The sequence below is a fragment of the Anopheles aquasalis genome, chromosome 3 (genome assembly GCF_943734665.1).
Source record: "Anopheles aquasalis chromosome 3, idAnoAquaMG_Q_19, whole genome shotgun sequence".
Taxonomy (NCBI): Eukaryota; Metazoa; Arthropoda; class Insecta; order Diptera; family Culicidae; genus Anopheles; species Anopheles aquasalis.
The window spans coordinates 12,142,501-12,165,000 of NC_064878.1; the positions used below are offsets into that span (position 1 = coordinate 12,142,501).

The window sequence follows — 22,500 nt, forward strand, 5'->3', positions numbered from 1 at the left end:
CGCCCAATAATACAAAGGATTCAAGAATATCGTCAAGCAGAGAGATGGTTGACTCACCTGAACCATCTATCGATTCATTCACAAACAACGCAGTCACCTGTTTGGTGGTTGGGACCTCTGCACTCTCTCTTTCTCTCAATCTGCATCGACAACTAGGCTAAGGACACAAAGGACACATGCTCACGGAATCCTTGGTGAACCCACCCCAAGCTGCCACGTGCTCTCGCATCAACCCCGCGCAATCGACCAACATACCGCAGGAGGGCAAAGTTGGTTCCCAACAATGTTTACTTTACCACGACTTGTTTTATGGGACTTTTTTTTTCTCTTCGTCATCGATGATGAGAATCCTCGCCACAAGAAATGACTGGTGGAGCGGAGAGAACGGGGGCAGCCGCATGGCGAATCGAAGCAACAAAGGAAAAACTGTTGCTCGCACAGCACCAAGAAAAAGGATCGCAGAGCAAACAGTGGCGACAGAATTGATTGTGTGGTTTTTTAGCAGAGCTGGAAAAGCAAATCAGCAGCAAAAGTGGCGACCCGATGAGTTGTGTTTTTGTCGAAATTACGTTATATTTTACGGTGGAAATGTACGAGAAACCTCACGTCTAAATTGTGGAATCCTTTCGTTCGTAATCACAACGGAACTCGTCGAAATATGGAAGGTAATTATATGCGTGTGGGTGAAACAAAAAGGCTCCTTCCGTTTTGTCTCTGCGGGCTGCCGACGACGGTGAAATGGTTGAAATTGTCCCCAGGATAGCAAATGAGCGCCGCCGGGCCATCATTGCCGTGTTGCTGACGAATTATGATTCAAAGCTTGCTGGGGTTTGCTGGGCTGCCGAAAACCATTTCGTGCTCGGTTGTGCTAATTGGTGGACTTTTAATCAGCACAATTTATCGACACCTGGCCACAGAAAAGAGCAGATACCGTATTCCGGAGGAGAAAGTTCTCATTTGAGGTTCACCAAATGGCCAGATTGTGGGCCATAATATTCGCCGAGGTTTTTCCATCGGTAGGGAGCACCAACTGGGCAGAGAATATTGATGCACATCAGCTAAAGGCCAAAGCAATCCCGGGGTGGCATTCGAGGGCGAAGGGGGTCTTTAGGACAACTCGGTCCATGGATAGGACAACAGCGTTCATTCGCCACCAAACAGGAAAAATGTGCGTGCTGCGAACGTTGGGGCATCAAATGTGTGCTTGGCGACGGATGGAATCCAACGAAGTAGGCACTGCTCCTGCTTCTGCTCCGTTGTATTTTGGTGAACGCAATAAGCGACCCATTGTCACGCGATCCAGCAAGCCATGCTATCGGTTCCCAGCGCGGTTCGTTGTCTATGAAGCAATCAATCTTTCTGACTTAACAAGCATGGGACGCTGGTGGGTGGCCGTTTGGATGGGAAAAGCCATATTAAGCCCGTACAATCATTACCACCTCAGCGGCTAAGCGGGTGTGTCTCAAACTTTATTGTGGGTTTTTTCGGGGCCTGAAGGTAGCGAAGGGTATGATTTGTTTTGTCAAGTCAAAGGAAAACCAACGGAAGGATCACGGGACAGTCTCTTGTTGATTATTGTGTTTATGTAAATTAAAATAATTAATCAAATGATTTTATTCAGAAACATAATTATTATAAAAAGGCTGATAGTTAAACATGAATATAAGTTATTAGTATTAGCAAAAGGTAATTGACGGATTTAACGAGCGATTGTTATCAATTTCATTGAAATACTTTTCTGAAACCAGCTCAAGGTAAATGAATTAAATAGAAAATCACCTCTTTAGAAAGGTATTTGAATCACTTTCCGAGTGTATAAGTGTAATGTTTTTTGCAAATTTTTCCCTAATCTGCCTAACTAACTAAAATTGAAATTCTTCTAACCGGGGTTACATTAACATTGAAATTGTCGACCTTTCCTGCTGCTTCAATAAACATTCTCATTCTATCGGTAGAATCATAAAAGTCAATCAAAATCAGTCGGCGTTGGAAACGTGAACCTCTCAAAAGGTTTCGAGTGAGTTTGAGGAACCTATTTATCAATGGAAATGATGGTATTCTTGTCTTTCTTGTGCTGTCACCCCCGGATTCAACATCATATTCAACCCCAATTTGTTGCCTTATGCACAGTATTTTGCATTTTACAAACAGACTCATAATTTACGATCCAATTCGGCTATGAAAACTATCAATCCCAATCGTTCGTTCGATTTTCCCGAATCACATTGTTTTTCATGAAATACGAGAACGGAGAACGTGGAACATGATTAAGTTACGGTACCTGGGAACACATAGACGCACACAGGAACAAGGCATAAATCATGTACAACGATCCACGTGTTTCCGGTTCGGGTTCGGCAACTGAAAGAAAGTGGTGGCGGGGTGGTCACGGGAAGAGAAGAGAAATGGCTCACTCCACTCCCCTAAGAAACCCCCTATCGGGATCGGGATACAGGGCCCATCGTGTAATAGAGTTCTTCGGTGGAAGCACGCGTCCGCCAGTTGGATTGGAGCGTTCCACGTGGTAACATCGCACCGGTGGCCGGCCAGTTAACACGATGATCGAGATGAACGAGTTTGCTCGGTTGCTTCTGCGGGAAGCACGCAAAGAGTACCAGCTAATCCTGGGACGGTGCAACGAATTCGGTTCGAATCACACGGAACGGGACAACGGGAACACGCTCCTATTGATACAATCGGTCGGATATCTTCCTCAGGCTTCGAGTACGTGATCCAGCGTCCACCACAGGCACGCGTCTGCTTCGGTTCCGGAGTTCAGCGTGAAACGGTGCCACTCTGTGGCCCAGCACGGACCCCATTGATGCGTCGCCGGCAGCCTGAACAGTTGGGAGAGAATTTGGCACCCGGCCATTACGAGCTTACCTACGATCCGGCCATACCGGAAACCCATCCCGGGGTGCGACGACGTGGAGTCAGCAAACGTGGTTTCGGACCGCTGGCAGGTACGACGATAAGGTTCAATTTCGAGGAAGTAAGCAACAGTCCGGGCGTTGGTGATTATGAGCTGGTCCGGAAACCGGCCATCAAAGCGAGTGCCAAACCGTTTGGCTCTGGTGTACCGGATAGGATGCCGCAGAATCAGTCGCAGATTACGCCAGGGTATGAAACCGGATTACCGGATTGAATAGCTTGTATGTTAATATCTTTTTTCTTTCGGATTTTCGATTGTAGCGTTGGTACATATCGCTTTAAAGCGCGCAAGGACATCCGCAGTCACTCGTTCGGTGGTACGATCAAGATCACACCCGCCACGCGGACGTTCTGCAAACCGGACAATTTCGATCGCTGCCAGCGCTGTGATGAGCGGCCGGAGGTGGATTACTGGAAGAACTTACGCACCGAGCGGTGTCTCTGTCGACGCTGTATGGTTCGCGAACTGAACGAGGCCCGGCCTGGTGCAGTGGCCATGAAACAGAAGACCGCACAGAAGAAGCAGCTTGATGCGTTAAAGGAGTTTAAGGTAAGAAGAAGCGATATTGGCCATAGTACAGCTCATGGCACATTCTGACACGGGTTTCTTCTCGGTTTAGCGTGTACGCCACTGCAGCTATTACCATCGGCACGATAAGACGAACGCCGCGATACAGTTTGTCAGCAACAAGCAGTTGAAGCGAAAGTTCCGACTGGAAAACTATCTCTCGGCGTTTGAAGAGTGAATTGAAATTGATGGCGTAATTTTAAATAACATCTACCCTCGACCACGGACACAGCTTGACGAGATATTGTGAGATTTATTACTCGCGAGAGAACATGATGGGACACAATGTAGATGTAGCATAGTCAATCAGTTATCATACGTACGTAAAGAATCGAGCAAAATTCTTGGCGCTCGCTCGGCCCCACATCCCGGCCACACTACTCTAAAGCATTCGAGAGCGGAAGCTTAATCAAAGGGGTTTGATAAAATTGTGTGTTCGTTCCTATAGTCACGTAAGAAAGCATAAACCAGCTCGAACAACTCGATCGCTCATTTGCTAACGTCCTTCATCGGTTCTCCTTCCGGTGCTTCACGACACCTGACGGTGGTGGCTTCGCCCGGTGGCAACTGCATCACATCATCACCACCGGAACGTGTCGCATCGGAAATAGTGGTCCGTTGGAGGGCCTTAGCGATTTGCTTCACTCGATCGTTCCCAGCCGTTGGTGCTTGGCTTGGATCGGTAACGCACGACGAGTCATCACTCTGCATGTCTGCATCGGTCCCGGGACCGGTACCACCACCGTCCTCTTCCTCTCCACCGCCAAGCTCCGGAGTCGACTCGGAGTCGATCGAGGGATGCAGTAGATTCTTAAGTATGGCTGGATTGATCAGCGTTTCGATGTCGTGCGATTGTAGCAGTTGCTCTAGCTGCATCTGTGATGTGGCGGTTGCGGAACGTTTGCCGATGATGCTGCTGCTGGATGTGGCCTGTCGTGGTGAGTCCCGGTTCGAGCAACCAGTCAGACTGCTTCGATCCGTAGCACACATCGAGTAGGAGGAGGTGTTGGTCGTACGTGTCATCGCACCATTCGGGTACTGGCTGTTGCGTTTCCGGTTCGAAGTATCACCAAACTGATCACTATCGCCAATCCCTGCCGCCGCCGACCATGGTAGACGGCCACCAGCACCACCACCAGCAAAACCATTACCGGATTCATCATCCTCCTCCTCGTCGTCGTCCTCGTCATCTTCGGTGGCGACCGTGTTGAGATCACGCTCGAACTCATCGTCCGGATCGATCGCACCATCATCATCCCCGCCATCGATGTCATCATCGTTGTCGTCCCCAGTCACATCGAACAGACGTGCTTTTAATCGTTCCGTGATTTCTTCCAGCTCCGTGAACTTACGCTTCAAAGCGCGACTCAGGGATGTGTTGCAGGATGCGTCCAGTCCGAGGGCCGCCGGTTCACAGTCAACATCGATCGAAAGCGGTAACCGGAAGTTGCTGAGCTGCTGCTCGCCGGTCACTTTGAACGGTTGGACATCCTCCAAAGGTTTTATGCAGATCTAGCGAAAGAACAGAGTTTTAGACAAGGACGAGCTCATCGAAGGGCCACACTCTTACCTTAATCTGGCCATTGCAGCGACCGGAAAAGTCCATAATGTTGTACCAACCCATGATGCTGGACAGTCCGGACAGCAGCAGAGCGAGATCGATCGCACAGAAACCAATAACGGCGTCCTCCATCGGTGCCGGCAGTAACCGACACTTGGGGGCATCACTGAGCGCTGCCTTACGCCAAACTTTCACAATGAACCGCTTCTCATCCTGTACGGGGATTGGAAAAGAAGATTGCCGTTAGTGTCGCTATAGTGTCCCCCGCTCTGCTCACTACTTACGTTCGTCATCAGGTCACTCGGAAGCTGCACCTCGAAGCGCTTCTGCCAACCGGGCGCACAGCTGCGCTCAATCACGTGCGTCGTGTAGACGATACCTTCGTGCGATTTCACCGTGTTGGGTGATCCAAGCTTCAGATTGTGACCCTCGAACGTTGCGTAAGCGCTCGGTTCGAGCAGCAGTGCCTCCGGGACCGAGTGCGAGGGGCGGGCCTTGTGCCGTTTGGCGTACTTTTTGCTGATCGTCAGCTTCGGCAGGTTAACGGCTCGCTCGATTTCGATCGACAGTCGTATGAGTTTGTGCTCTTCTGTATCCGTACCGACGGATGCGTCGCTACTGCTGGCCGGTTCCGGGTGTTCATCGGCTACCTGGCCGGCCTGACGGTGCTCGTCTGTGGTCACCGGTGGAGGTTGAGTTCCACCAGTACTTGTAACCGGCGTTTCATCTGTACCGGCGGCTGGCGGTGTCTGATCGGCTGGTGTGGTCGCACCAGCAAGGAGTGAAGTCGGTCGACCAGCGCCCGCTAACCCAGCCAGCATTCCCATCCCGTCGAGCATGGCCGCTGATGGTCGTTGGGCGAGCGCTTTCTGGAGATTGTCGAGCAGATCGGCCGTCTTACGGAGCTGCGGACGGTTCGCTTGTGAGTGAGGTGACCCCGAGAGGGGTGGTTCCGCCTGACCGCCTGTTCCGGCCGAGAGAGAACTGTTGTGGTCGAAGCTAGGGGCTGTGCTTCGCTCGGATGAAATCGGTAAGCGTTGGGCCAGGTTTTCGATGAAAGCCGATAGCATGTTGGCCACCTCGGAGGTTTGCGGTTGCTTGGCACAGCCTCCACCGCAACCAGATGGGATCTGCTTATGGCCCTGGACCGATCTCGTCGTATAGCCGTTGCCATCATTCGGTTGATCGATCACGGAGCGCTGGTTCGTGCGCGGCACATCACCGGAGGTGTGCAGTGGCAGTTGGCGTGAGGCACGAAACAGATCGATCTGACTTTCGGTTCCGATCGCAAGAACTGCCTGCAGTTGACCGCACGGTTCCGCTGCCAGTGGAGATCCTATACTCGTCCAACCATCGATCGAAATGACCGGCAGCCGTGCATGTGTCAGATGTTCGCTCAGCTGCGCATCCCGGAACGCGATGTAGAACTGATGGAGCGGAAGTCGTGCCAAACCGACCAGCTTCTCCGCTTCGCCCGGTGCCTTCTGCCAGAGTTCCACCCGCATGTGCTGATTCCGGACACGCTCCAGAAACTCGTTGCTGGGAAGCACGGGAAAGGTACGGAGATAGTTGAAATCGCCCTCCGGTTGACATAGCTCCGAGGAGAGCGTCGATGGTTCTTCGCTCCAGAACGGATGGCAGACGAGAAAGTGCTGCTCGGGTGGTTGCGCGCGTTCCTTCAGCTGCCCGAGATATAGCAAGCCATGGAGCAACTTCGGTTGTTCGCCACCCGGACTGCTGCCATCGGTTTCCATTGGTTTCGGTTGCTGTTGCTGTTCGCTCGACCCTTGACCATCGGATGCGTTACCTTGCTCTGTGCCGTTTGTTGGGGCTTGCGTGTTTTCCTGATTCACCCCGTTGGCTGAAGGTTGCACATTACCGGTTGAGTCCTGGTCCCTGCTCTCTGAGGGACTCTGATTGTCTCCCGTACAGGCAGCCACGGCCGCTCTGCACATCATCATGCGGCATGCAAAACGATCCGACACCTTTTCATGATGGCAATGATCGAAACAGACGGACGGTGACAGATGTCTTCGTGCGCAATGCACCAACGCGGGGGTTGCTTCCGGAGTAACGCTTCGATCTTCGTTTGCTTCCGATTCCTCCCCCTCTGTCTCCTCGAGTGTAACATTGCCACCATCGATCAGCACAGCATCGATCAGATCCGGACCAAAGTGTAGACCCCGTTTGCCAAGCTCCAATCTCACCGTGAGTGTACCGAGCAGTATATCATCGGAAGCCAGTCGGATCGGGCACCGCTTGTAACACGCCAGACGACCGGCAATCAGCTCCTGCAGTGTGATCTGAGCAGAACCAAGATAGAATAGGCGCGCCTTGTAGAAGCTACCGACGTTTAGGTGCACACCAAACTCGAAGCACGCATCACCATGGCGACCGTTGCCTAGTTCCGGAAGACTTAATCGTGCCTGCTGGGGCTGACCATCGAACGTGACTTCCGTTTCGCTTGCGGCAGTGGAGCAAAATTTCAACCGCGTGATCGTTGGTGCCGTTTTCGTTCCCGTTTCCGTCAGTTTCATTCGAACCACGAAGCTGGCACCGTACATGGCCAACTCCTGGCGTCGGGCACGGTGCTGAATTTCCTTCTGGCCGGCGCGCGTAAACTTAAGGTTTTCCACCAGCACCCGGACACAGTCGACAGTCCTGAGATAGGAGTGCTTGCCGGGTTCCGCTGCTCGATCGTAGCGAGCCAACGCTTCCAGCATGCTTTCCGCTGGTGAGATTGAACAGATTTCGCTGAGGGCGGACAGCTCGGAGGTGCATCCATCGTCTCCGTCGATCGGTTTACCGGTCAGATAGTCCAGAATCCTCTGGCGTGACGTTTGATCGAGTGTGTGGAACCGCTTTTTGGCCGCCGCTGTCTGCGATCGTTGTGATGATTCGTGCAGTGAAGCTGGTTTCCCTTCGACAGCCAGTGACGGCATCCCAGGGACACCGATTGAGTTCGATTCCACGAGAATCATTTTCGTATTTTCTTTCTCTTCCTCGGCGGTGGTACCCTTGGAAGTTACAGTGGAAGCACTGCCAACGCTGCCTTTGCGGTCAAATTCGAGTGTTAGTTCAAGGCAAAGCTCACCGAGACAGAATCCGCGCACAGAGAGTACTTCCCCGCGGACTTGTGCTGTTAGCGGTTGATCACCCGGCTCCCGGAGGTTGGTAAATTTGCCCGGAATCGCCACCTGCGCCGTTCCGATGAGAGTTTGCGTGCGGGTCGAAACGAGCCGCACACGCACCGGCTCACAGCTCTTCAAATACCGCCGAAACAGTTCCGGATTGGTGCGCACTTCGTACAAGGCCTCGCTGGCGCGGTTCTGTCGATTGTTTCCCTGTTCCCAGTGAAGTGTGGTTGAGGTTGTTGTCGCGCCGGATGCTACAGAAGGCTGACCCCACCACAAGAGCTGCAGATCGACGCTCACGTACGCTTTGCCACTGTTCCACCGCAGTCCGCTCCCTGAGGAATCGTGAAATTCGCCAAACCGGACGGTCAGTTTGCCATGAGGCCTGCTGTTTACGTTCGGTGGTAAAATCGCCACGGGCACCGTCGTCGTCGTCGTCGGCTTCACTTGGCCAGCAAAACCAGTCGTCGCCGTCGAAGAGGCCGTCCCAGCGGAAAGCGGTTTTCTCGCCCGAACGCCACTCACAGCACCAGCGGAGAACATATTACAAGTGTGGGCATTTTCGATGATTGCAGAGTGGAAAGGAAACGGATCTACTAACAAGTAAGTCGTTTAATTATGTTTTAAAACCTGAAAAATGCGCTTTTCTAAAGGACGCGACCACCAGAAAACGCATAAATCACGCACAAACACACACAAGCAGCGCGAGTTCAAGGGCAACTGTCAAAACAATCTTTGCAAACGATTGCGTCTACCGCGGGGGGATCGAAAAGCATATTCGCATCATCTTCAAAATTGTTGCCTTTTTTATTGTTAGGAGTTGTGTTGAGATGCTGCATAGAGAAATTTACAAGCAGAAATAATAACTTTTTCACTACCTTTCATTGATTTTGGTTACGATTTGTTTGGTAAAGGAACGACGCATACGTTGTACACGAATCGGCATTTTTGACAGTCGATTAAATTTTGGCGCGAATGTGGTGGTCGCGTGTTGTTATTTAAATTAGTTCCGTTACACTCTCACGTTGTCCAAGTTGAGGTCACTTTTTTAAAATTATGATACCTCTCTTCTCTATTGAATACCAACGCTTTTCTTTCTTGGAAGAAGCAAACATCGGCTTAAAAGCTTACCTGTTTGAAGGTTAACAAGGTATATATTTCATGCGGTTTTTGTTTAATCAATTTTTATAATGACTCGACGGGCTTGTGCTTATCAAATCGGTCGATGTAGTTGTTTTTTGCTACGATGGGCACCGTCTTTGAAAACGTTTGGTTTTGTGAAATGCGCTTCAAAGTAGCGAGATGCATTGAGCCATGCATGAGGCGCAATTTGTATAAAATCAATATCTTTGTCAGTTTAACTTCCATTGATTCATAAATTTCAATACTTTTGAAAATCTCTATAACGACTATTCCTCGTTTTTGGGCTTGCGTTTCTCGCTTTCCTTGACTTTTGTTTTAGCTGGTTTACATTTATTCGGTTTAGACGCGTTTGGCATGTAGTTTTCCACTTTTCCAACAAAATTACTAGCATCTCGCACCGCACGTTTCATTTTTTTCAAACCAATTGACTTAATTTGAGCGATGGTGCTTTGATAAACCTGTGCGTTTGAATGATCGGATTTAATTCCTGTTTCCAAGATAGCCACATAATCTTTTTTAAACTTTTTCAACTGATTAGCGGAAGAATTGAAAACACCATTTACAATGATTGGAGGCGAATTCTTCAAAAACTGTGATTGCAGTGAATCAATATCCTTTGCTACTTTCCTGCGATTAAAACATTGATTTACATTTTGCGTTTTGTAACTCATATTTTTCAAGATAACACCATGGTCCGTGTTTAACAATTTGGGATTGATTCCGCCAGTTCTGAGCAAATGGGCAGCATCTATTCCTTCAGAACCTTTGCCGCTGGTTCGATCCTGCCCTTTGCTTCCTCCGCCAGTGACTACATAATCTAAATCGGAGTGTTCTGATAATGCACTATCAATCACCCCTTTGGCACACAGAGTTTGTTTAAAACGACACACGAAATGATCATCTCCATCATGCACTTCTCCATCAGCGTATTCTGTTGAATCGACATCTCGGAAAATTACATTGGTTATTTTTCGTCCAACAGCTTTAATTTTCTTTTTGATTGAATCCTTTTTATCTGTTCCTGTTTCTTTCTCTGTTTTATCTTGCATTTGGCTCTTTTCTGTTTCCAGCATGTTTCTTTCTTTCTCTGGAGCTCTCCCTCCAAAGAATCCTTCTGCAAGTAGTTTGTGATGGTAGCCCTTTTCAATAGATCTACGAATGGCTGGGTCCGTTCGGATGCAGTTTGCTACAGCTTTCCTAAAATCTTTTGCCGAAATGTTCATTTCTGGCATGGCTTGCATCATTGCTACATACAAACAGCTATTGTTAGAGCCATCGAAATCCCCATTCCGAGCCATATTTTCTTCGCAGAGGGTAAAGTGATTGTCATTAAGCTTTAATCGAATGATCTTTCCGTCGGTACTGCTTTGGGCATCGGAAGAGAATTTATGGTCTTTACCATCAGGTCCTTCGACGACGATTTTGATATTTCGTTCCATTGTTATCTTGCTTAAAAGGACAGGACAGGCAGCAACACACGTAAAGTCCATGGGCACATTCTCTTTAACCAGATCGGCCATTAAATCGGGGCTTCGTGTTTTCATCATCAGTTTGAGTAAGCTCTTGTGATACCGTTTTTTAATGTTTGCTCTCATATTTTTTCTATTTTTCCTACCCTTTGATAAGCGAATCCTCTTTTTCTGTTTCTTGTATTTCCGTTTTAATTTCTCGAAATGTTTGCGATGTTTTCTTTCTTTGTGACCTCTAATCCGATTCTTGGTGTATATCAGCAATTTTAATGCAGATTTGGTCAAGTACGTGGCCGCTGATTGAAGCAGTGGTGTCACCAGCTGAGTTTCGACGACTTTGCCTACCCTTTCGTTGAAGGAAACTTTCCATTGATCGATCATTTCTTTTTTGAACCTTGCATATTTTGTTGCGTTTGTATTATTTTGCTTTACTGCAACATCTTTTTGCGTATTAGTTTGGCTTTTAAGAGTTTGTTTAATACTTTTATCTAGATCATCCAACACAAAAATGGCTTCCGATTTGATCTTACTTAAGTGGTACACTCGGTCGCTCCATGTAAGCAACGTAGATAATGTACTAATAATCTTCGCCGGATTATTACAGATATTTTCGTCGGCCAGAGTTTTACCCAAAGCTTCCATACATTTCCCGTTCAACCCGATGCTGATATCTACAATGGTTGATTTAAACACGTTATCCTCTGAGTTTTCATTAAAACAGCGTAGCGAGCAATCATTGATTATTTTCCTAGCCTCTGTTTCACCTAGAGCATCGAATGCTTGCCGTAGAGTGGCGGCAATAGAGTGCGATTCTATGGCTTTGCCAATGTCTGACGACATTGAAGATCCAATTTCTTTGCATAGTGAACGCAGATACGTTTGCACAATATTTTCAATGGCAGAATACCCAACTGCCATCGCTATTCTACTTGCAGCGTCCACTATTACCCGTTTTGTAATGCTCGCTATTTCTTTCTGGGCAGCGATTTTCGTTAGCTGGCCTTGGAACGCGCTTGAGACTTTACCAAACGAGACAGTCTTGTACGCTTTCATTCCGTATCGCAATACTTTGAAGCAATGTTTGGCAGCATAAAAAATACCTGCAGTGCATACCGTTACTAGAATACTTTTCCATTTTTGATCCCAATAATTTGTCCAACTGAAGTAACCAGTTTGCATCGCCCGGATAGCGAATATTAAATCGTTAACACCCTCCGCAACAAAGCTGGATCCAACGACTAAGGGAGACGTTACAATTCCAAGTGCTATCTGCCCAACTGCAATGCATGATAGACACAATGTATTAAAAAGCATTTTCTTGGTCCATTTCTTTTCTTCACACTGCAGTAAACAGTCTAATCCATTTAGTTCGAATATTTGTTGCTCCTCCGTAACCCCCGAAACCTCTGGGAGTGGTTTGAGAGCACCATCCGGCATTTCCATCCTTTCAAGGCTGCTGCTTAAATTGCTTAGCATATTTGCGACATATTTTATGATTGCTTGGTTTTTTAAGCACGTGCTAGAATTATTTTTACATATCTTTTCTACCACTTTATCGAAATCATTTTCACTTGAATCCACAGAGGACTGGATTAAAATATGTTTTTCAAAAAGATCCACCATCAAGTCCCGATGAGGGTCAACCACTAAACTCAATTCCGTCTGACTGATTCCTTCCTGCACACATTTCAATATATTATCAAACGCGATTCTGTAAGCGAAACTACATGATAACAACTGTTTGACAATTTGTTTATAACCAGCGAAGAATGTTAATTGTTCCTCATCAATTTCAGATAGATTGCCTTTTAGCCTGTAAACATTATCGCGTGCTTCTGGATCCTTAACAAGTATGTTTTGTTTAACTAGCTCGGCTAGAATGTCTTCCGCCTCTGATAAATCTATGCCCACATTAGCAAAGTGATCCGGTCGAACGTCATCGAAAGCATCGAAGCGTACGTTCTCGATGTGGCTGCAGTTTATGTTGGCCTTCTCATTAAACGACAGTGCTTCCAATTCATTCCATTCCTCGTACTTCGTTTGACCAACAAGATCCCTAAAGTATTCGTTTTCAAAGATTAATTCATTATCTTTCTCCAACTCTCTCCAATCGGCGTAAAGCACTTGTTTCCCTCCACCGAGGTTTAGAATATTCTCCTTGTGCTCTTTCTTAACCTTTTCTCCCAAAGATTTGATTAAATCGCAATCAATTCCATCAAGAATGCCCTTTCGAATGGCCACATATTGCTTGTTGTCGCACAGAACTTTCTGTTCCAGCAGCATCATCCAAAACTGACGACGATTCGGAATTGGAATACGTTGCTCGAGATCTTTTCTAAAGTCCTTTTCATTGATCCGTTTCCCCTTCCATGCTGTGATAGAATTTTGAAGTAAGTGTACAGGCACTCCATACTCGTCACATATCACTTTCAGATCCTTTTCAGCGAAGTTTTTGCCCAGCATGGGAGGTTTTAAAACCTTGTTGTGAAGCAACTCTGCAAATATTGCTTTTGCCAACTGTTCGTTGATCAAAGGTACTTGACTTATAAAACATTCGGATGATACCGCGTGTCCCAAAATGTTGTTTATAGATGTTATAAACTCGTTATAGAGTTCCATGAAATGGCGCTGTTGATCTTCAAAAGCATTGATTTGAATGAGGCTTTCAGCATTGTTACTCTTAATGTTACCAACGATGCTAGCTGCTTTAGAATGTTGCTCAATGCGCCTTTCAAATAATTTTGCGGCTAATCTGAATTCGGTTTTCACTGAATTGATAATAATCTCACCACCACTCTCGACTTGCTTTATCAATAAAGATGCCTTATAGTACCGAGCCACCTCCGAAAAATTGGGATCCTCTCGTATAACATCATCAAAAAGCTCGATAGCAGCCTCACAACAGTTTTCAAACTCTTTTAGGTTTTGCGTGAGATACTTGCCCAATTTGACCATTTGTGGTGGATTACTATTAACCCATTTGATCCAAAAGTTACTGTCGTACTTGAATTTCTGTAACAACTTCTTTGGATTGGCTTTATCTAAAATGGAACACTCTGTTACTCCCGTTGATAAACGTTTCAATTGTTGAATGAATGCTTTCAGTGCAGTTTGATATTTCGCTTTGCCTAGGCTGTTGTGACTGATACTTATCCATTTACTGTTTTCATCTAACCAGTAAGCCCATTTATCCAAGCAGCTTTCCAACAACAAGTCTTGCAATTGTTTCGGTACCTGTTTGTCGGTGAGATCTCTCTTAAGTCTCCCGTATTCCGCGTTGAATCTCTCGAAACATTCCTCTTCTGCTGTAATCTGGACATCGTAAAACAATTTGCATTCCGCTAAACGGCTCAAGTCTTGTGTATGACGAGTTCTCTTCAATTCCAACATTTTAGTGCAAGCGCATTCTTGCCCATTTGAGTTTAAGATGATTAACTTGCCTGATCCTTTCGCACCACTTCTTGCTGCACGACCAAATGCTTGTTGCTCTATGCGTATATTGTTCGGTAGATAAGTCAACACAACATGTAATCCACCGGCCTTATTCAAATCTTCACTTATTTTAATGTCTGTTCCACGTCCTGCCAGGTTGGTAGCAATAATAATTTGTCCAGGATTTAGTTTATGGTCATCTTTAGCTACTTCAAACTGCTCATAGTCCCGCGTGTAGGTATGCACATGTGTTTCTTTACGCCCCCCAAACAGTTGGCACAGATCATTCACAACGTTCACTGTTTCGCATATGATCAAGACCGATCGCTTCTGCTCATTTGTGATTTGCTGAGCTTCATCTAGTATTTGACTCTTCCAATCTTCTTTATTGGTACATACAATGGATTTTTCTTCATGAAATTGTTTGGACTGAGCCGTGGGAATGATAACGTAATCGACGTCGTGTATTTCTTGCAACAGATCGCGGTCCCTTTTTGTACCGAGTGTTCCCGTTAATCCATTCATTGTTTTGTATTTTTTAAAGTAGGAAACATTGGATATGAAAACAGCTTTCAGATTCTGAAGCGAAAGTTTGCAACCATGCTTAAGCTGTAAAAACTGATAAAGGGCTTCGTCCCATTGCGAATTCGCCATATCTGTTCCCGTGTCTCTGTCGATGATGATGATGTTGGGATTGCGGTCTTGACTCGTGTCAGTATTGTCTAAATCTACTACATAATCTTCTCCACTTTTCATGAAAAATGCCGTGACTGCACTACGAATCCAGCTTTCCAAGTGTTGCTCTACAAAGAGTTTAAGATATTTCGGAACATCTATGGATCTTACTCGATCGATACACTCGTTTAAAATGTATCGAAGACGATGCTTGACTGAAGAAGCACATTCCAGTTCCGACGGTACAATTCCATCAATGTCTGTTTCTGTAATGTTTTCTTTTAAAATGTTGCCTCGTTCATCGATTATGTCAGCTGCGATCATACGTGCCCATATTGTAAGCTTTTCCTGTTTTTTCAATTGCACATGAATCTCATCAATTTCTGTTTTAGGGATTCTTATATAGATTTCATCCAAAACAGCTTCTTTGATAGCGCTGGTGTCAAGGGCAGCTGACAATTCCTTACTATTGGCCGCTGGACGATTGATCCACTGCCATATAAAGATATACACTGGTTCTAGCTTGTCGAATCCACTGAGATTGTGCGATAAATACAGCATATTATTTCCTTTATCCAGTAACATACTATCTACCTCATCGATGATCACGTTCTCTAAATCGTGATCTCCCAACACACGCTTCCCGTAGAATCGATCCAAAAGGTAATCTCGTTGGAAATTGCTCAAATCACCGTAAATCACCTGATTGTTGGAATATGCTTCCTTCCGCTTTTCAATATCTTCATTGCAATTGTGGGAAGCATACACATCAAACAAGTTAAAAATCTTTGCATTCTCTTCAGCATCGCGTTTGGCCAACACCGATGAACTGGTAACTATATGAACCTTCTTGCCCTGAAGCGCCTTTATGATCGCGGTTGCTACGACGATCAATGATTTACCTTCTCCAGTAGATACCTGAGCAAGTGTGTTTCGTGGATTTGTTGTTAAGCATAAAATAGCTAACTTTTGAGGATCACGAAGAGTGAAGCCACGCTCTAATTCAATCGCTTTATCAATCACGTATAGTATTTCACCTAAGCAATCAATGACGGATTGGTTCTTGAGACGAATAGCATCTTTGATTGACTTTGCACATTTCTTTAAATCGTCTTTAGTTAATATTATCTTTTCCACTTTTAACGTATCAGAAATGGATACTAACATTGTTGGCAAAGCATCCATAATATTCTTCGAAGTATTTCCATTATTTTCTATCAGTTTAATCAGCTGCTTCATGGTTCGCTCTTTTCCATCCGATGTAAACCGCGTCTCCATCGATTTTATCCATGAGTCCAACTGTGATCCACTTATTGATTCTATAACCTGCGCGTTGAGAATCCATTTTTCATTATGAAAATTGGAAAAAATGCGCTCAAGTTGTCTCGGTGGAATCATTTCGCATTTTATAACTTTCTGCAGTGATTGTACTAATTGTTCCGTCAAATCAGTTCCATAAGTGTTTTCTATAGACAACAGATAGTACAAAAGGTCTGTGAAATTATCCACTTGGGAACCAATTAATGTAGAAAGCTTAAATATCCAATACTTATCTCTCAAAACATATGGCCACTCACTTAGTTCAGAGGATTCTAAATGCAAAGGTTCATGCGGAATTTTGCTGAGAAGAAAGAAAATATCAGCAAAACACTGATAGGTGACCGACGAGCCCCGATTCAAGGATTCTAGCTTTTCGTGAAGCAACACCAACAGCTTCTTGTTTTCGATTTTCGACAAACGAGCTCTCCATTCCTTTTTATCCTTTATCTGCATTTTCAAGTAATCTTCAATCTTCATTAACAATAGCTCATCGATCCAATGCTGTTGCGAATGTGCAGCAACAATCCAGGAAACAATATTTAAGTGCTCTTCGTGATCGATAAAGCTAGACAAGACTGAGTTAATCAAGCACGATAGTTCCTCGTATGATACATGTCTACCTTCGCACGCGAATCGTCTTTGAATGTTGTGCACAATTTCTGGATATCCAATATATTGCGAAATTTTATGGAATTTAATTATTATTTCTTGTTTTTCGCGTTCCTCTGGAAAGTATTGAATAATCTCATTAAGATCCTCCATTTGATCTAAGTATAATCCAGTGTATTCACAAGCTTTAAGTATGTCAGGACACGAGAGGGAAGATTTGCCATTGAAAACGATATTTTCTTCAGAAAGATTTTCAAGGGATGCACATTTCAAAAGATGCTGGTCTCGAAGATCTTTTTCACTTTGCCGTTTTCCTAATTCTTTGCCCGATGGTTTATTGTCACTTGTTTCGATTTCATGAAGATCATCGCTTGTAAGACCGTTGATTGTTTTAATGAATTCCAATAGTTTAGGAAAGTAATCGTCAAACTCTTGCTTTCCACGAAGAGGTTCGACTTCTGCCAATATTTTATAGAACATTTGACTTTTGAGTCGTCTTTCTACTTCCATTTCCAAACGAGCTTTGTTCAGGCATAATTCATGTAATCCGTCTTCTGTTAAAAGAAGATAAATAGCTTCATTGGCTTCTGGATTGTACTCGTCACTCAATGAAAACATGCTTTCATCATCAACGTTTTTAATGTATGTTCTTATGTTGACCTTCAACATGTTCGCCAGCAGCAGTCGATAACTTTTTGAAAGAGGTCCCTTTCCTAACAAGAACTTTTTTAGTTCCTTCATAACATTTTTATTATCACGACATTGATTGTCGAGCTTTTGAAGTGATTCTCGAAACACAATCTGTCCTTGAGAACATTTTTGCGCATAAAAATGGTATTTAGCATGCAAATGGATTACTTTTTCTGAGGGATTTTTAAGCTCAATAAAAAATGTTCTCACTAGTAAACTCCAGAACACTGAATCTTTATGTTCGATTGTATCTTTGCAGTATTGAAATACCTTTTTGCGCAGACTAATATCTTCATTCCAAAGATATTGTTCCAAAGTGCTGGAAGGGTCATCACTAAAACTCGCCAAATTGCTACCTACAAGAAGACACTTTGCTGCACTTTCCGCTTGTATTTTAATGTCACCAGTAATATTCAAATATGTTGGGAATATTTCTGCAATCTTATTCAATGCTGCCAGCCTATACTTTTCATCTATTATGCTCTGTATCATCTTCCAGGTTTCGATGATTTCAACTGTTCCTCCCAAAACGTGATTCTTTTTTATTGCTTCAAGTAAACGATTAAGCTCGAAGCTACCGAGCTGTATAGTTGTTAATTGAAACCAGTAACGCATTGCCGGTGTGCGTTCAGTGAGGCTAGCGACAAGTACATCCATATCCATATGCTCCTGCTTGCTGGAGTAAAGCAATTCTTCTTCTGAATCATCAATTAAATGCTCGCTTGTTTCAAAATATTTACAATGACGTGTCATTTTGAAATCTTTCCGTTGTTGCTTCTTATTTTGTATCTGTTTAGCCAATGTTTGGCTAACTTTGGTGGCTTTCGAAGCTATGTCGTGTAATACATGTTGTGTTTTTAAAGTATTTGCAATCTTACTTTCCATCAAGCTATTCATTTGCTGCGAATGTTGATCAAGAATTGATTGTCTCGAGAGAGTCTTCTTGTTAACAGCTAAAGCGTGATGTTGACGCTCGGTGGGACATGTTGAGGATGTACTCTGTTCATATGTCCTTTGCTTCGAGTGTTCATTTTTAATTGCTTCAAATCCCACGTATCGATCATAGTACTCAGCCCATACGTTCGAACTGGTAGACTCTCCAGAACGCTCCAATGTTATTTTTTTATCCTCGGAAGAGCCACAAAAAATCGGTGAGTCCCATGTTAAATAGTCTAGATACCCCATATCCCACCCATTTTTTCCTTGTTTACCGTTTGTTCCTTTCTTGCCTGGGTTTCCATTGGTTCCCGCTACAGCTTCTGTTTGAATGACCATTTGATTGTCGCAATTACTCAATGGCTCTATAACTATTCCACCCCCAAATCCGCCTTGACCCCCAAGACCATAGCTACCACCGATATGACCAGGGGTTCCATTAGTTCCTTTATAAAGAAAGAATGATTGTCTTATAAAAAACCCACAGTTCGATGAAAATACTATTTCGTTTCCCTCATCCGTTTTCGCTTCTATAAAAATATCAGCAATTACAGTGGTTTGATTGCTATAATTTCTAATCAATGTATCCAAGGACCCAAGAGTGCTCCCATCAATCCATGCCGTCTTTACAGATGTGGCCGCGCTTTGAATGTTTCTAATGATTTTTTTTACTCGTCCACCATGCTCCTTACCTGCGAAGCGACAAGGAGGAGGAAATCGCTCCTCGATTGAGTTTTTAGAGATCCCCGTTCCATTGCGGCCATCTCTTCCATCTCCCCCGTCCTGCCCATTGCTACCATTTCCTCCATTAGATATAACTTTAAGAGACGCCGAGTTCTCTATTTTATCCGTGATAAACAAAACGTTTCCTCCGCTTTCTCCAGGATAACCATCTTTACCCCGGATTCCATCGCCTTCATCATTCGTTCCAGCGTTAGTAGTGTAAATGTGGTCTGCATTTTCACCTGATACATTCCAAGTTATAGACCCATGCACTCTGACCATTCTCGTGCAAACCACGATGTTTTTGCCATGCCAAATTTCTTTTTGGAAATCAGTGTCAATGTGCACTACGAGAGTTGCTACGAAATGAACCTCGTGGACCTCCGACCCCTCCGCCTTTTCTGTTTGTAAAGTTTGTTCGACACTTTTTAAGCATTCGCTAACAACTATGTATGTTCCAGTGATTTCGATGATTGATCGTGCATCTATTGCTTTTTTTGATACTTTAACTGGTTTCAAATAACTGCTCAAAGCTTCATTGAATTCATTTTTCAAATATAGAGTGTTGTTACATTCCAACCTTGAGGCAACAGTTTCTAAATTCCGAAATCTATCCTCCGAGTATTGATCTTTCATGCTCCCTATCTTAGCAATCATTTCATTGACGGTTATTTTTCCAAGACAAAACTCATTAAGGTAAAGCAAGAGATAGGTTGAATTGATGCTTTTAAAGCAATGTAGAAAATCAAGCAATGCTTCTAGTAATGCTACCTCGATTTTCATGGCATTGCTTGAATTTTTAATATACTGGTAACATTCGTTTTTATACCAGCACATGAGCGATTCTTCGTTTTCGTTTGAGATCGCCTCATAATGCTCTATTAAAAGATTGTAGTATGCTCCTTTTTTCAACGGATCGTGAACCTTACATAGGCCCCCAATGCTATGAAAAGCACCTAAAACATTATTAATGACGGATGTGTTCTTACTTCGTTCAATTTTTTGCAGATAATCGCGTACCTCGTTTTTCCAAAATCTACCACAAATTGAAATATAATGTTGTGTTATGATCCGTGTGTCGGTAGTACTGATCGCATTTCTGAATCTATCGCCAATCAGTAAAATCACTGCTTTTAAATTTCTTTTTTCGCTTATTTCTTTACCAATTATTTTGATGATTTCCTGTTCGATATCTGGAAGGGAATCCGTATCATTTTCGTCAGATGAGTAATCGACGTTGTCCTCTGAATCTTCCGAATAGTCGGAGTCGCTCAATCGTGCCATTCGTAAGGAACGTTCGTCCATTTTGTCAGCTTTTTCGACGCAATGAATTTATGTGATTTACATCACAAACTGCAAACGGCTATTTCCAATCGCTGTAGAAATAACACATGTTCATCGTTTATATAAATAATGATAACTGCTAATGGTATATGAGAATGTAAGACCCACATTGCAGCTGCAACTGTTACAGCGAACTAATACCTGGTTTAGATCAATGCAACATTTAATTCGATGAAACTACCACATGGGGGTTGGTTAATTAAGGTGTAAATAATGGCGCTATTCAGAAGTTGTTGCAGAAATGTATGATTTTCTGAAATGAATAACGGAAGAAATAAGTGCAAGCATTTAAATTTTGGTACGTTCACGTGTTCCCCTTTTTGGTATAAATAAGATTAAAATCAATTTATCGTACCTTTTTCCTATGGGTTTGTTCAAATGTGTTCGTACAATTAAGCTCTTTGTGATGCTTAACTTTATATCTTCATAAGCCAACTATCTGCCAGGATAGCTGAAAGCCTTTATCACTTTGATATGGTCTCTTACTATCCCATTGATTGAGCCGGATACCACTTGAACGATAAGGAATTTTGAATGACATACAAGTGTGAGAATGGCCGGTGCAAAGTCCACACAATTTGGAATAGCTTGACGATTCACTAACGCCACAAGGAAACGAATGCGATGAGTCACATTTTGCTTGGCTGTGATTTGTGGAGCCGCTTGTTTTGGGTTCTTGAGGCCAATGAAACGCTACTTGAACTCCCCTTTTTTGACATGCGCAAATTCCCAGCGACGTGCCGCTAATGTAAACAATCGGCTTTAAATAGCCGCACTACCGCGAAGTTGTTCACAATCTTTGGCTTTTCGATGCCGAATTTGTCACTGATCGTCACAAGGCAGTACTGGTATTTGATATTGAAACACAGGTTCGACACATGATTATAGTAACTGTATCATCCCCCTTATCGCGGAAAGATTGCGTCACGCACACTTTCCGGAAGACGCGCCACTTATGGACTGTCCGGCGCATCGCGATGCCCAACCCAACACATTCTCGCGATCTCGCACGATCTCAATTCCGCTGGTAGATGAGAGCGGAAGAGCGCTCCGCTCGATTAGTGAGTTTGAGTATACTCAGTATACAACTATTTAGTATTTTCTCTCATGTCACTTATCTTGCATTCCATACCTATATTTGCTGACTTATTTGAAATGGTTGAAAATGATTTCATACAAATCAATTTCTTTCTTACTCTCAATTGCCAGCCACATTAACAATTCTTGCCTCGAGTTTGGCAATGTTTTATTGATAGTTTTCAATTTAATCTATCCGGGAACGCCATTCGGCCCGAATGCGATTTAAGTCGTTTTCTTGCCAACCGACAGAAAGCCGGAGGTATTGGAGAAATATTTGGCCCCGGTATCGCCGGTCGGTTTTTCCGCAGCCTGCGGATTGACGATTTCCAATCCCTGCAACGGCGTAAAAGCTACGCTCGATGCCGTACCGGAGATGTGCTTCTTGACCGTCGTGCTGCCTCCCCAGACTTGTTGCTGCTTCTGGAGGTTCTTCTGCAGTGTCTTGCTGATGCGCACTTTCGTCTTTTCATCGATTTGCGGCAAACGAATCCTACCGGTGCCTGTTTTACCGATTGTGCCACGAGTATAACCGAGATCTTCCTGATAGGCATCCTCGTCAATCTGCAGAATAAAGCAATAAAGCAAGAAATGTATTAATTAGGAGTCCATCCATAAAACATTCGTTGACAAGTTACTTACGTCGCCAAAGTTCATACGATTCGCTTGTTTGCGGAACTCGGTGATGGCATACCGCTCCTTCATCTTACGGACACGCTTACCACCACGTTTCTTCTTGCCACCCTCGATTGGTTTGGGAAGTGGTTTGATAAATTTCACCGGTGGTGGTTCTTGTAGCTTATCGAGTTTCTTCTCTATATCCTCCCGGAACCGCTGCCCAATCTCGCCCAGGTGACTTGCGTGAGATGCGTCAACGCGTGCTGCCAG

At 44.5% G+C, this 22,500-nt stretch overlaps 4 protein-coding genes across 4 annotated transcripts in view; 1 reads left to right on the forward strand and 3 right to left on the reverse strand.

The window, feature by feature from the left end:
- The first annotated feature begins 489 nt into the window (after positions 1-489).
- On the forward strand, positions 490-3,685 carry LOC126577370 (uncharacterized). Its single transcript, XM_050238932.1, has 4 exons — positions 490-665; positions 2,718-3,120; positions 3,193-3,481; positions 3,552-3,685. The coding sequence occupies exons 1-4, from the start codon at positions 659-661 to the stop codon at positions 3,675-3,677; spliced, it is 825 nt and encodes a 274-aa protein (XP_050094889.1). The 5' UTR covers positions 490-658; the 3' UTR covers positions 3,678-3,685.
- A 47-nt stretch (positions 3,686-3,732) lies between these two features.
- On the reverse strand, positions 3,733-8,846 carry LOC126577366 (uncharacterized). Its single transcript, XM_050238917.1, has 3 exons — positions 5,345-8,846; positions 5,070-5,273; positions 3,733-5,011 (listed from the first exon to the last, which is right to left on the reverse strand). Exons 1-3 carry the CDS (start codon positions 8,735-8,737, stop codon positions 3,989-3,991), a joined length of 4,620 nt encoding a protein of 1,539 aa, XP_050094874.1. The 5' UTR covers positions 8,738-8,846; the 3' UTR covers positions 3,733-3,988.
- Positions 8,847-9,325: 479 nt separating this feature from the next.
- On the reverse strand, positions 9,326-20,719 carry LOC126577365 (uncharacterized). Its single transcript, XM_050238916.1, has 2 exons — positions 20,677-20,719; positions 9,326-20,567 (listed from the first exon to the last, which is right to left on the reverse strand). The coding sequence occupies exon 2, from the start codon at positions 20,494-20,496 to the stop codon at positions 9,604-9,606; it is 10,893 nt and encodes a 3,630-aa protein (XP_050094873.1). The 5' UTR covers positions 20,497-20,567; positions 20,677-20,719; the 3' UTR covers positions 9,326-9,603.
- A 1,045-nt stretch (positions 20,720-21,764) lies between these two features.
- Positions 21,765-22,500, reverse strand: part of LOC126577369 (U4/U6 small nuclear ribonucleoprotein Prp31) — a 1,975-nt gene continuing 1,239 nt past the window's right edge. Inside the window, exons 4-5 of the mRNA XM_050238931.1 lie at positions 22,255-22,500; positions 21,765-22,176 (exon numbers count right to left, since the gene is read on the reverse strand). The exon at positions 22,255-22,500 is cut by the window's right edge and continues 118 nt beyond it. Of these exons, the coding sequence (XP_050094888.1) occupies positions 21,838-22,176; positions 22,255-22,500 (585 nt within the window). The 3' untranslated portion in view covers positions 21,765-21,837. The remainder of the gene's footprint in view (positions 22,177-22,254) is intronic.

Coding starts and splice junctions, on each gene's coding strand:
- LOC126577370 (XM_050238932.1), top strand. Junction 3,121..3,192: donor CAGTCGCAGATTACGCCAGG/GTATGAAACCGG, acceptor TTTCGATTGTAG/CGTTGGTACATATCGCTTTA. Junction 3,482..3,551: donor ATGCGTTAAAGGAGTTTAAG/GTAAGAAGAAGC, acceptor TTCTCGGTTTAG/CGTGTACGCCACTGCAGCTA.
- LOC126577365 (XM_050238916.1), bottom strand. CDS start 20,496: ATGGACGAACGTTCCTTACGAATGGCACGATTGAGCGACTCCGACTAT.
- LOC126577366 (XM_050238917.1), bottom strand. CDS start 8,737: ATGTTCTCCGCTGGTGCTGTGAGTGGCGTTCGGGCGAGAAAACCGCTT. Junction 5,274..5,344: donor CGAGTGACCTGATGACGAAC/GTAAGTAGTGAG, acceptor ATCCCCGTACAG/GATGAGAAGCGGTTCATTGT. Junction 5,012..5,069: donor GCTGCAATGGCCAGATTAAG/GTAAGAGTGTGG, acceptor TTCTTTCGCTAG/ATCTGCATAAAACCTTTGGA.